The 13,043-nt window shown below is 44.6% G+C and overlaps 1 protein-coding gene across 3 annotated transcripts in view; it reads right to left on the minus strand.

Annotated features, from left to right (window-relative positions):
- Window positions 1-1,773: 1,773 nt before the first annotated feature.
- The window catches only part of AIDA (axin interactor, dorsalization associated), a 39,453-nt gene continuing 28,183 nt past the window's right edge, over window positions 1,774-13,043 (minus strand). For all 3 annotated transcript variants that reach the window (XM_030946497.1, XM_030946496.1, XM_030946495.1), the window contains 2 exons: window positions 4,897-5,014; window positions 1,774-3,254 (listed from right to left, as the gene is read on the minus strand). In XM_030946497.1, coding sequence (XP_030802357.1) covers window positions 3,158-3,254; window positions 4,897-5,014 — 215 coding nt within the window. In that variant the 3' untranslated portion in view covers window positions 1,774-3,157. The remainder of the gene's footprint in view (window positions 3,255-4,896; window positions 5,015-13,043) is intronic.

Raw genomic sequence — 13,043 nt, forward strand, 5'->3', positions numbered from 1 at the left:
TTGTTTCAGTGCCATGTTTTGTTCAGAAAGGGTATTGGTTCAGTAATGTGACAGAGAATGCTACAGTTCTGAGAACAAGAATTGAATCAAGGCCAAATTAATGCTGCTGAAGGGTAATGACCATGTTACCCTCACACTGATCTACTGACAGACTATGGACTTGCTTCATGTAATCAGGACCATGGGGGCTACAGCTTCCAGAGTTGGAAACCTTGATGAGGTTGTGGAGTTGACCTGTGTATCTACAGTGCCTCTCCAGTAGAGAAACTTAAAATTTCCCTAATTGCTTTCTGCTTTTAAGAGCACCTCGCAGCATCAAGTGAAGTTTGAGAACCGAGTTTTCATCTTCCTCAGGGTTAAGAGCAATTCAGCCTCTTTAAAAGGAAGGCTGGATTTGGAGAACCTTTTTTACTTCCATCAGAAAAGAAAGTAGCTTTCTGTAAAGCAGAGTTGGGAGTATGTCAACCATGTAAACATCTACAGCAGCTACCACCACTGAACAACTTTCAAAGCACACTATACGTTGGCAGGTCAAGTGTTAGTGCATTTGGAATAGCAGGCTTTTGACTCTCTTAGTGAGTAAGGTTTCTCACAAGGGCACTGTCCAAAAGGCAGCCTGAGGGAGGAAAAAAGGAAAACAATGCAGAATAATAAAAAACTCTACTGGGAGGCCATTACAGCTTTACTGCCAGAGTACAAGCAGCCATTAAAGTTGCCATCTAGGTATTACATTCTTACAGTACAAATGTAAAGCTTTAGATTTCAGATGAAAGACAAGCTGGAACATCACTGAAGCATAAAACAATCCCTAAGCCTGTGGTGTGTGCAGCAGCAGTCCTGGCACTGAGACAGTTCACAGAAAAAAGGCAAGGGATAGAAGCAACTTTAAAAATGGTATTTCACACTCAACAGACATTAATTCACAATCAGTTAAATACAAAGCTCTGCTTGTGTATTTAACAAAAATACTTCCAAGTTGACATTTCATAAAACTGGCATTAATACAGACATCTACAAGCTGGGGAAGGGTCCAGGTAAGCAGCGGAAAAGATGGGTTTGTACTTCAAGGGACAGTATTTCAGTTTGCAGGGTGGCTGGCTGATGATGCACACACTGATGAACATCCATGATTAAAAGTCAAGTTCTCCAAGTCCAGGATCTTTCCTTTCCCATACAAACCTTTGTGATATTCAGTGTCTCTCCCCTTGCCATCCTAGCTAACAGTAACAAAAGTTGGATGGAATCTCCCTCTGGATGCAGCAGTATTCACCTTTGACACACGCACACCCAACTGCAGTGCTTACCCTAGATGGCAGCTGGACCGAACTCCAGAACCAGCCCTTCCACCTTTCAGGGATGCTCAGATCCTGCAATTCCTTGGTCAGAACAAGTGCTGAGCCAGCCAGGGACCACTGACGGGTAAATGAGCCAAGCTCAGATTACTTGCAACCACAGACTAATGTTTTGCTTTGTCCTTTTGCAGAGTTCAGAGGATGATTTGTATTTGGTTTTTAGCAGTGTGGGTATTCTTGTTCAGTCTGGTGTCCAGAATGCTGCATTCAGAGGAGTTTCCATAACTCACAGGGATATCTTGATCATCACCCATCAGCTTTAAAACCAGTGGAATATTGTAAAGATCCATAAATGGGACAATTCAACTGCCCTTTTTCCCCTCCAACCAGCAGTGGAATTTGGGAAAGTATTGCTGACTTTTGTTGTAACACCTAAATAATGTCATTCCTAGTTATACCAGAGCAAACAAAGGCAAGATGATTAGGACATTCAAAACCAGCTTTTCATCCTAATCAATATGATAAAGGCAAAAATGCCAAACAGCTGAGTAGAGAGAGACAAACAGCATGAGGAAAAGTAACATCCTTTCCCTTAACACATGATGGAACATCTTGGGTGAAGTGACAGAAAAGAGGAATGGATGATTTACCTGCATCCAGGCTGTTTAAAATAATTGACACTATTTTGGGAGCTGGGTCTGTAGTTAGCAGAGCATTCAGGCACTAGTTAGATATGCAAGAAGTTTATCAAACCATAAAGTATCATATTAAATATCCACGCAAATATAAGAAAGATTTGACTGGGTTCTACTCCTTTCCCTTTTTCAGGTCAAAAGGTGAATGCAAGTGTATCATAATAAGCCAGTGTCCTGCAGCTTATTATGTACCAAATAAAAATACAGAAAATAAATGATAATCCTACCTACTTATATAAAAAGGCAATTTTTTGAGTAAGTTTCCAGATTTGCACAAAATATGCAGAAAACTGCATACAATCAGTTTCCATAAGAACAGCAGTTTCATGTAGAAGGTGGGTCAGCCTGCTAGCCAGACCTACTTTATATAAAGCTCTGGAAAATTGAAACTTCAGCACTGAGGGCCTGTCCTGCTGTCACTGAAATGGCAAAACACCCACTGCAACCAGGACAAAGTCCTCGAGAAGGCCTCTTTATCCCCCATCTGCCTTTGCAAAGCACTCTGTGACAAGATATAAAAAAGAATAGCTCTATTAGGGAGTAACAGTGACTGAAAAAATTGTAACATGTATTCACAACATGTTCAGTGTTCTCATCTGCACTTGTCCTCCTCCTGACCTGACCACAGGGACTTGTGGCCACCCATCTGACCTGCATCCTCCCCTCCCTCACTTTAAAGCTCTTGCAGTACCTCAAGCTCCTTCCCAGCCCACCTTGTCCTTCTCTCAGTCTTCTGTCACCCTGCCCACTCCAGAGGACTCTGAAATGCAGACGAGAGGAACTACAATAGCACAGCAGTGTAAACAGTTAGTAGACCTGCCACATCTTTATTGCTGCAGGTTTGACAAAGGGCACTCTCCATTCTCAGGGGGAGCTTGAGGCAAAAGGAGAAGAATGGTTAAAGATAAAAAGTGATGAACAGCAAACTTAGGAAAAGCAGTCAACCTATATCAGGGCTCTTGGAGAAACCTGTAGCTGGAAGTTACTGAAAAAAATCTTGCATTTGCATCGTGGGCTTGTTCCTGCCCCTGAAGTAGTGCTGTGCAGTGGGAGATGATCTCGTGTGACCTACTGGCATGAACAGAGTCATCTTCCTGCCCCTCTGAGCCTAAGGCTACTACACAGCTACCAGGACTTGTGGTTCCGTTCACAGAGGTCTCACAACTGGGGTCATTCCTTGTGCAATGTTTGATGGAGGTGAAGGTAAAGTGGTTTCTTGGTCAACAGTTGCAATTTCTTCCTTTTAAAGTCAGTGGGTTTTTTGTACCTGTAACCACAAGAAAGTGCATTAATCCAAGCGCTAATGACTGTGCAGGAAGATGAAAGCAAACTAGAAAGCTCATCCTGTACAGATCTTGTTACCCTCACCTTTTAAATAGATCTGACAAGGCTTGCTGTAAGCAACAGTAATGAGTAGGTTTACAGGAAGAAACGGTATTTTCTCTGGATGATTATTTTTACAGAAGTAAGATTTCAATATCTAAGTGAGTGTAGTATTTTTGTAAGGAGATTCCCAACATAATACTCTGGATTGTAGGAGAGACCCAGTATCAGTAACTCAGTACTTCAGAAGTACTCCAGCTAGCACAGACTAAGTACTCTTCCAAGAATTGCAAGATTCACCTCCTTCTTGAATATAAAACAAAACCCCAATCCTCAAACCCCTCCCTCACACCTTCAGCCACTCAGCAAGGAGAGGATGCACATCATAACTGTTATATATATGGTAGATTAATTCATGCTGTAAAGTTAGAAATAAGTATATATAAAATATTAGGAGAAATCAAACTCTATGCTGGTGACTGCTCCGGCCGGGGACTGCATTCTATTCACATTCTAACCAGTTCCCGGACAACACTAAAGATAACATCAAGCCAGGTACCGTATGAATAAAGAAATCTTGGACTATGAGCTTAGCCTGACTGAAGACAGAGTTATGCATATGGTAACCCCTCCCTGGACAGCCTGGAGACTGACTCGGGCCATCAGAAGGGGTTTTCCTGCGGCACCATGCATGAGAAGATATCATCTGGATCTTCCCGGAGTGGAATGTCCTGAAGAAGCTCACAAGACCTGCACCTGGAAAGGATTAAGTCTACGCACTCAGGAAATACACATCTTCTGCCTGGGTGCTCAGGCATTCGTCTGAGTTCGGACTTTGTCTGCTTCTACACATGTATAGATCCAACTTTACATGTAAAGAGACACAAAGAAATATGTGGTCATCTCTGCCTCAGGCAAAATAAACTGTATATAAACTAGCTCCTGTGAGCACTCAGGGTGTACCTTCGGGGGAACGCTGCCACTGTCAGCAGGAACCCAAGGGCACCCAGCATCTGTGTCCGGGGCAGATGCTGTCTTGGCCGTGGTTGATTTTTGCTTTTTCCTAAAATTCTATTTTTTGTTAATTGACTTAATAAATCTTTGTCAATTTTTTTGATAAATTGGCTACAGATTTGATCATTTATAACAATAACCACTCAATACTGCTTTGAAATGTTCACAAAGTTAATTGCAAATTGGTATCTCATACCTCAAATCAGATTTCCTTTGCAGAAGTTCTGTACCAAAAGACTGAGTGATTATTTTTTTAAAATATAGGCGATCTGACAGTCAGGCTAAGCTCCAAATTAAAATCTCCCCTACAGACTTCATTAAATTCAAACAAAATTAAATTACAAACACCAGTATTTTATTTGGAAACTGGTCTAGTTTCTGAGAAGAGTCTCTAACCATCTTACTTGCCTAAAAGCATTTTGTCTTCCCCCCTTCATTGAAAATAAAATATTCCTCATGGAAGCAAATCTAATGAGTCCAAGAAACCTTCCTTAATACAACAAGCCACACATTTTAACTGAAAGCTGGTTCATTTCCTCTATCATTGTCATCCATAATTGTGAGTCACTTACAGTTCTATAACAATTGCCCCAGGTTTAATTTCATCCATCTCCATGAAAGCAAAACACTTGGTGCTAGTAAACCTTTTCTTAGGCTTGTAGTGTTTGAATTCAAAGAAAATAGCTGCACCTGGAGGGAAAATGAACAGAAAAGTTAGCAATTATGGCTAAGAGTTATCTAAAAAATTTATCTGCCATTAAGTTGCTCTACTTAAATTGAAGGGAATTATCTCCCACACTTCTGTTATCTACTCAAAAGCTACATCGTGTTCTTACAATGCTCATCACACTCCACTATCAAACTCTTCACTCCATTGCTCACACCCAGGTACCAATGACTAAGCAGGCGATAAAGCAGCTCAATACTGTGTAGCAGAGCAGACTGCTATTTTTATCTTTTCATTTCTCCCTTGCCTGCAAGCCATCCCAATGACCAATTTGAAAGGGACAGGATACAAAGGTCTATTTTTATCCTTGTCTGGATCTTGAGCCCTGCAGGAGCAGCTCAGGAGCAGCCCAGTGTCTGTGCTCCCAAAGCTCCTGGGCCCTGTTTCGAGTCTCTGGTACTGTTGGAATGTTGGGGGACGCAAGACAGATGATGGACTTTGGACCTGGTTAACATAAGAGATTTGGCAACAGGATGCCTTGGCAAAAACAAACGGAACTTTGAAAATTAGACCTAGGCTGCAAGAAAATAAAATCAAATGTGTTTACTGGAAAAAGAAAATCCTATTAAACTCTGCAAGCAAGAGATGTTGTTACATGTGTAAGTTTGTCTATGTGATTTTAACCTAATCATTGTCGTACACATTACTAGTCTCCCTGAAATAGTATATAAGCGTTTGTATCCCACAATGAAATCAGATTCAGTCTCCCTGTCTCTCTCCATTGCCAACAATTAATTGGTGCCTCCATGCGGGGGAATCAACTGGCCTGACCGGCAGCAGTTGGCAAGCCCCTGGAACTGATTGTGACAGTGATGATCAGGGCCCAGGACGCATCTGTGCCCAGAATCGCCTATCTGCTGCGACTGACAGGTGAGCCAGGGGAACTAAAAAAGGAACTAAAAATGGGAAAGGAAATGTCCAAAGACAGAGACATCTATGAAACCATGCTCACCCTTCTGGACAAGCATGACTCCCCTATCCTAAAGGAGGACCTCGAGTCACTTTTACTCCCGTTCTGGAGAATACTTTTTAAGATGTTGAAAAAGCGAGAGCGTCTGGATGCTGCCGGCCCCCTACCCTGCTCTGACTCTCCCTGCCCGCTTGAAGCTGGCACCTCTCAGACTGAAGAGCAGCCACAGCCATCAACCCTGCCCAGACAAATGAGGGGGAGGCATCCTTTCTCACGGTCCGTTAGCAGTTTATATCACTGACCACAGCTCTAGCAGTAAGGAAGAGGGGGAGCCTTTCTATCCAGCCTTTCTATCCAGATTATGAGACTGATCCATTCCCTCCTGACCCTTGTGAAAAATGGATGCTACTAAATAAAAAGGCCCTTAAGGAGAGGGTCCCCCAAACTTGCGGGAAATCTCAGCATTTGAAAAAGGACTGTTTTGAAAAGGGGGAGGCCATATCCAAAACTCCTGGTATTTGCCGTCAGTGCCGTAATCAGTGTCGGTCCAAGTATGATTTTGAAGGGCGTCTGATATCAGGAAACCGGAGCCGAAGCATGGAGCAGTACCACTCTGTTATAGATGGATAATGAGATGATTGGCTCTCGCAATTAAGGGATAACTATTGTGTGAATATTAAGAAAAGCTTTAGCGATGTATAGTTATGTTATTGTGGTTTAGATGTCCTCCGTTTTCCCCACAGTTCCCTTTTACCCCCTGTATTGTTGCCATCAGACGGCCCAAATTGTTTAGGACAGATAAAAAGAAGGTGTGCACATGTGCCCCTTGCATGGGGCAGTTGGGAATGGAAAAGCTTCTTGCTTAGGGGGGGCAGCATGGCAACACCTGACCTCCAATCAAGTTACAAGAAAGTAGTCACCGCCGATAAATGGCAAAGAAGAGCTGACTGACAGACTTTGGGAGGGGCCAGGGCTGGCTGATGCAACCCCCAGGGGTATAAAAGACTGAGCATCCATCTTGAAGATGAACTGGCCACATGGTATGCACGAGGGGCAGTTCTCAGTACTGCAGCCTTTTCTTTATGTAGTATTGTTGTATTTTTGTTAAAGTTTAACAAGCATCTTTAAATTTTCAAAGTGAGCAGTTGTCTCTCACAACGCAAAGACACAGATGCCCCAGCCGATGCCTCAGAGTGGACTGCTGCAAGCCTCAGCCCAGTCTCCCCAAGCAGCCTTCGCTGGACCACAGGCAGCCATGGCCAGACCGCGTGGCTGACATATGACCCAGCCACATCAGGCAGCACAGGACTGGACATATCAATCAATACCACAGTAACGTTAATTCATTCATGTGTTCATTTGATTTCCACAGGAGTTTTCAGACCACCTGGACAGCATATGCATACTTTGTTTGTTTGTTCTCCCTGAACTATTGACTCTGACTCATGGCATGGACCCCCCAGCCGCCCTGTGTAGTCCCGGCAGGGAGCCATATAGCTCAACTCATAACTTCCCCGCAGCACCCCTATCTGCATCCCCGATAACTGAGAAGAGGGAGGGGGGTTTTGATTCCACAGGGGTCCCACAGATTAAATGGCACAATGTATTACATCTGAGCGTCCTACATGCCAAAGTGACTCTCAAAGGCAGAGGCACTCCTAACAGGACTCATTGATACAAGAGCTGATGTGACTATTATCTCAAAAAGCCAAAGGCCCAGCGAGTGGCCGCTAATGACTGTGCCTCAGGTACTCCTGGGCATGGGTAGAAGGAGTGAAAGCCTGCAAAGCCAACACTGCATGCAAATAAGGTCCTGATGGGCAGATCGCCACAGTTAAACTTTCTGTGATGTCTGTCCCCTGGTTTTGTGGGAGAGAGATGTGTTAACACAGTTGAGAATTTTTATGCATTTAGATTTTGTATAGGAGTCACTGGGGACACTCGACACCCCCACAATGGTCCCTGGCTGAAGTGCCCCAGGCACTTTCAAGCATTGGAAGGAGCAGCCCAGCTATCAAAAGCCACAGTTCATACATATCTAAATCCCTGAGGAGCACCTAGTAAATTTCCAGTTACTTGAGTTTTTTTTTAAACAATGTATTTTGTTGTGAATTTTTTGGTACAGCTATTTAGTACTATATAACTAAATCTTATTTTGTTTTAGCCTTCAATGTTTATATCCCACTACTCATATCAAGCCAAACTTAAATCTATCCTATAAGCAATCTTTAAAAGCTGCGGCAGTGGGTGTGGCCCTGCCTGGCACCAGCCAGTGCTGAGATTTACCTTCTAACTTGTGAATCGTGATTTTTAACATGATTGTTACTAGAAAAAATCAAAGGTGTTGGTATAGAGGTTATAATATATGTTATAAAGTAATTCATGCTTAGAAAGAGAACGTATGTTACAAAATTATAAAATCCAACAAGTCTCTGACTTCAAGCAGCCCAGGGACATGTAACCACTCTGGAATTTCGAAACTCCTGAAGGCAGCAGGAGAATAATGCCTCGTTTACCAATGAATAGAAGTGGCCAGCGTGATGATTGGCCACCTCTGGCGCCATCAGGAAACACCCAAGGGTGATCATCACTTGATAGATACCATCAACCAAGATAACCAAAGTCGCTGAGGAAGATCCATCTGAATATGCGATTTCCCCTGACATGATCAGCACCTGCCATTACCCAGGAAACAGCAATTGTCCAGCCCTGCACAGTGAAAGAAACGTTCATACATATGCGGAGTTACAAAAGAAATTGGGGCACCTCTGTCTCAGGCATAAAAAACTGTATAGAACAGCCTCACCGGAAACGGCATTCGTGAACAGAGGGAGATCTGATGCGACAGAGGTTGGATTGAGGTTCACCCAGCGCCGATCCTGGGCTCGATGCTGTGTCTTTGGCTGTGGGTTTTTGAGGACCGTAATTTGGTCGTGAAAATAAAATCTTCTGCATTTATTAATTTGGATTTCTGGCTTATCATTTATAACAATTCTGGTGACCATAACATGATCTGAATTTGGGGTCCGGGGACCCCCTCTCTGCTCAGGAGGCACCCTGCTGATTTCAGTGGCCTGACAGGATTGGGGACCGGCAGAACCGATCAGACACCGAACCAGAGCCAGAACCACAGCCACAGAAGATAAACAGGCCCAGAGCTCTCAGGACCTTGGAGCGTTCCAGAGAGGGATCACCGAAGTCGCAGTGCGTTCTCACTCAGAAAATCTACGTGCACAAAGAATCCACGCAGGAAAAGGAACCATGAGTACCGTGTGGTTGAGTGGGGTGTGATCAAGCGTGTGTGTGAGACATGATTCTATCATGAAGTGAGTGTGGGCCCCAAGATCACAGTTCCACTCTCCCATGAGGGAAGTGGTCAGTCGCAGGGGAACTGGACGCTTTTTCCTTATCACACATGTGAAGCATGAAACTCGGGGGAGCTCAGGGGTTCGATTATGGTTTGGATCAGGAGGGAAGGGACGTTCCCAAAGGGTTTGGGAGCTGGTAAACCTTCTGATCCAGAAAATCAGGTAAGAGAATTCATTACCAGTCAAAAAGCCCATGGAACGGTTCTCCGTGAGGCTAAGTAAGCTGGTAGCTTTTTCATAGACAAAAACCAGTACCGAACAGAGACTCAGGGTTCATGTTGAGAATCCCAGCCAAAAAGGACTTAAGGTAAGAAAGATCAAGGAAAGGGGTTTCCGAAAGATGGGACAGAAAAAGAGCAAGTGTCAGAGAAAATCCCAAGAAAAATCCTCACAGGCTCCCGAAAAGGTTTTGCCTGAAATCCCAAGGGAAAGCCCGTTGGGATGGATGCGATAACATTGGGAGGCAACCCCAGGAGGGTGGGAAGATCTAAGGAAAAGATGGTCCCTTTTTGCATTGAAAAATGGGGAGGGAAGGAGATTGGGAGGTACGTGGTCTGGCCAGTTTTTGGCACCTTTGAGATGTGGACGTGCCAAACCTTATACGACCATGTGGTCAACCAGTACCCACAAGACTTAGAAGAAATAGAGTATGCTGGAATGTGGAAAAATGCTTGTTTGGGATTGTATCCGATAAGAGCCCACAGACATTCCGCAACTTGGGGCAGGGAATGGGAGCTGCTGGAGAACCTTCCACCTCCCTATTTGGTCCCTCCACCCCAACCTGCACAAGCCCAGGTACCTCCAGTGCCTGTGCCGCTTCCAGAAGCATTGCTCCCACAGGGACAGGCTTCGGCACCTCTGCCCACAGGAGCAGGCTTCGGCACCTTTGCTCCCATGTGAGCAGCCCCAGCCCCCACCACCACCCAAATCAGAAGAGAAGTGAGTACTCCCCACAAGCGGAGTTGACTCTCCCCCAGCCCGCTGAACAAGGCGAAGGAAGAGGAGAATGACCATGGACGATAGTGAGGACGAGGAGGAAAAGACCAACCTCTTCCCTTTACGGGAGGTGCCGACGGCTCCGGGAATTATCGGCTTTGTAAATGTGCCAATCAATACTGGGGACGTCAGGGCTTTCAAGAAAGAAATAGGAAAATAATGGATGACCTGTTGGGGGTGGCAGAAAGATTAGATGAGTTCCTGGGGACTAGCATTTACACCTACGAAGACCTTAATGTGATATTAAGGTCACTGTTCAACAACAAGGGAAGAGAAATGATGAGGCAAGCTGCGATCAGGGATTAGGAAAACAGGAACCCACAGGCGGAGCAGGGAGACCAGAGGTGGCCGGACCAGAAACCATCTTGAAGTGCCCAGACAGAAGAAGGCAGACAAAAGATGATAAATCTCAGGAACATGGTGATACAGGGTATACAGGAGGCGGTGCTGAAAGGACAAAACATGAGTAAAGTACTCAGGGAGTGCCAGGGAAAGGATGAGACACCCACAGAGTGGTTGGAAAGGCTGAGGAAGAGCCTCAGGATGTATTCCGGGAAGGACCCTGAGTCCCCAATTCGAATGGTCCTGCTGAAAACAGTTCATGGCGAAATCACGGGAAGACATAAGAAAGAAACTGGAAAATATAGAGGGATCGCAAGACAGAGAGTTACAGGACTTGCTTCGGGAAGCTCAGAAAGTCTACATGAGGAGAAATGAGGAAAGGCAGAAAATTCAGGCAAAAGTGTTAGTAGCTGCAGTAAGGGAAACTCAGAAGCAGGAGCAGGTCCGAAACTCGGCAAAACCAGCACCGCCAAAGAAACAGAACCCTTCCCAAGGTAAGGGCTCAAACAATCAGAAAAAGGACATAGAGTGTTATTACTGCAAGTAAAAGGAACACATTTGGAGAAATTGCCCAAAGAAAGACAAGGACAAGAAAATGTTTCAGGAAGATTAGAGGTGTAAGGGGCTTTTCAGTTTGGGGTCCGGGACATCTAAGGAGCCCTTGATAAAATTGAGACTAGGAGCCCACAGGCAGGAAGTACTGTTTTTAGTAGACTCTGGAGCCGAATGAACCACAGTGCAGCAATTACCACGAGGATGTTCTATAAGTGACGATACTGTGATGGTAATCGGGGCAAAGGGGGAACCTTTGAAGGTTATAACCAATTATAAAAAAAAAAAAGTTGAAATAGAATCAGAAAATAAGCATTGTATTGGAAATATGTTGTTGGTTAAGGAAGCAGAATATAATCTGCTGGGAAGGGATTTGATGGTGACACTAGAAATTAGCCTAGTGGTGGAGAATTCCCAGCTCAAGTTATACCAACTCACTGCCGAGGATGAGGAGAAAATAGGCCCTAAGGTTTGGTACAACCAAGGGGAGGCTGGGAGGTTGGACATAGAGCCAATTCACATTGAAATTGAGACGTGAAGACTGTATTAAGGTAAAACAATACTCCATTCCCATGGAAGGGAGGAAGGGGCCGAAACCAGTGATAGAGGAATTAGTAAAGAAAGGAACGTTGAAGCTGTGCATGTCCAGACACAATACCGCAATTTTGGAGTGCGGAAAACTGATGGAAGTTATAGGTTGATACAAGATTTAAGGGCTGTGAATGAAAGGACTAAGACACTGTTCCCCACAGTTTCGAATCCTTACACTTTGTTAAATAATGTCTCTCCCGAGCATACGTGGTATAGTGTGATCAATTTGAAAGATGCTTTCTGGACTTGTCCTTTAGCAAAGGACAGCAGAGACTATTTTGCGTTTCAATGGGAAGACCCAGAAACCAACAGAAAGCAGCAATTCAGGTGGACATCCTTGCCTCAGGGGTTTGTAGATTCCCCAAACCTATTTGGTCAAGCACTTGAGCAAGTGCTGAGTCACTTTGTACCAGTGGAAGGAACAAAACTGTTAACATACGTGGATGATTTGTTGATTGCTGGTCCAAGGGACGAAGGTGTAAGGATGAGCACTGTATTGCTCTTGAATTTCTTGGGGGACAAAGGATGGAAAGTGTCTAAGTCAAAGCTTCAGTTCACAGAGCCCGAAGTCAGGTACTTGGGACATTGGTTAACCAAGAGGAAGAAGAAATTAGACCCTGAGAAGGTGGTGGGGATTACTGCCCTGCCCCCTCCATGGACAAAAAGGGAGGTGAGACAGTTATTGGGGCTTTTGGGATATTGCCGGCAGTGGATTGAAGGATATAGTAAAAAGGTGAAATTTTTATATGAGAAACTCACAACGGACAAGATAAAATGGACAGAGAAAGATGAGGGTGAATTTAAGGATGTAAAGGAAGCACTCGTGGCAGCACCAGTGATGAGTCTCCCTGATGTGAAAAGGCCATTCCAGCTGTTTGTGGATGTCAGCAGTCACACTGCCCACGGCGTGCTAACGCAGGATTGGGCAGAGGCCAGGAAACTGGTAGGTTACTTGTCTAGGCTTCTGGACCCTGTAAGCAGGGGTTGGCCCACGTGCTTGCAAGCAATCGTAGCAGTGGCATTGTTGGTGGAAGAAGCCAAGAAAGTAACTTCTGGGGCCCTGCTGATAGTATTCGCGCCGCATAATGTGCGGAGTGTACTACAGCAAATGGCAGATAAATCGCTCACGGATGCTAGGTTGCTAAAGTATGAGGCCATTTTGATCCGCTCGCCTGATTTGGAACTGCTAACAAACACAGCACAAAATCCACCCCAATTTTTGTTCGGGGAGGT

The sequence above is a fragment of the Camarhynchus parvulus genome, chromosome 3 (genome assembly GCF_901933205.1).
Source record: "Camarhynchus parvulus chromosome 3, STF_HiC, whole genome shotgun sequence".
Lineage (NCBI taxonomy): Eukaryota > Metazoa > Chordata > Aves > Passeriformes > Thraupidae > Camarhynchus > Camarhynchus parvulus.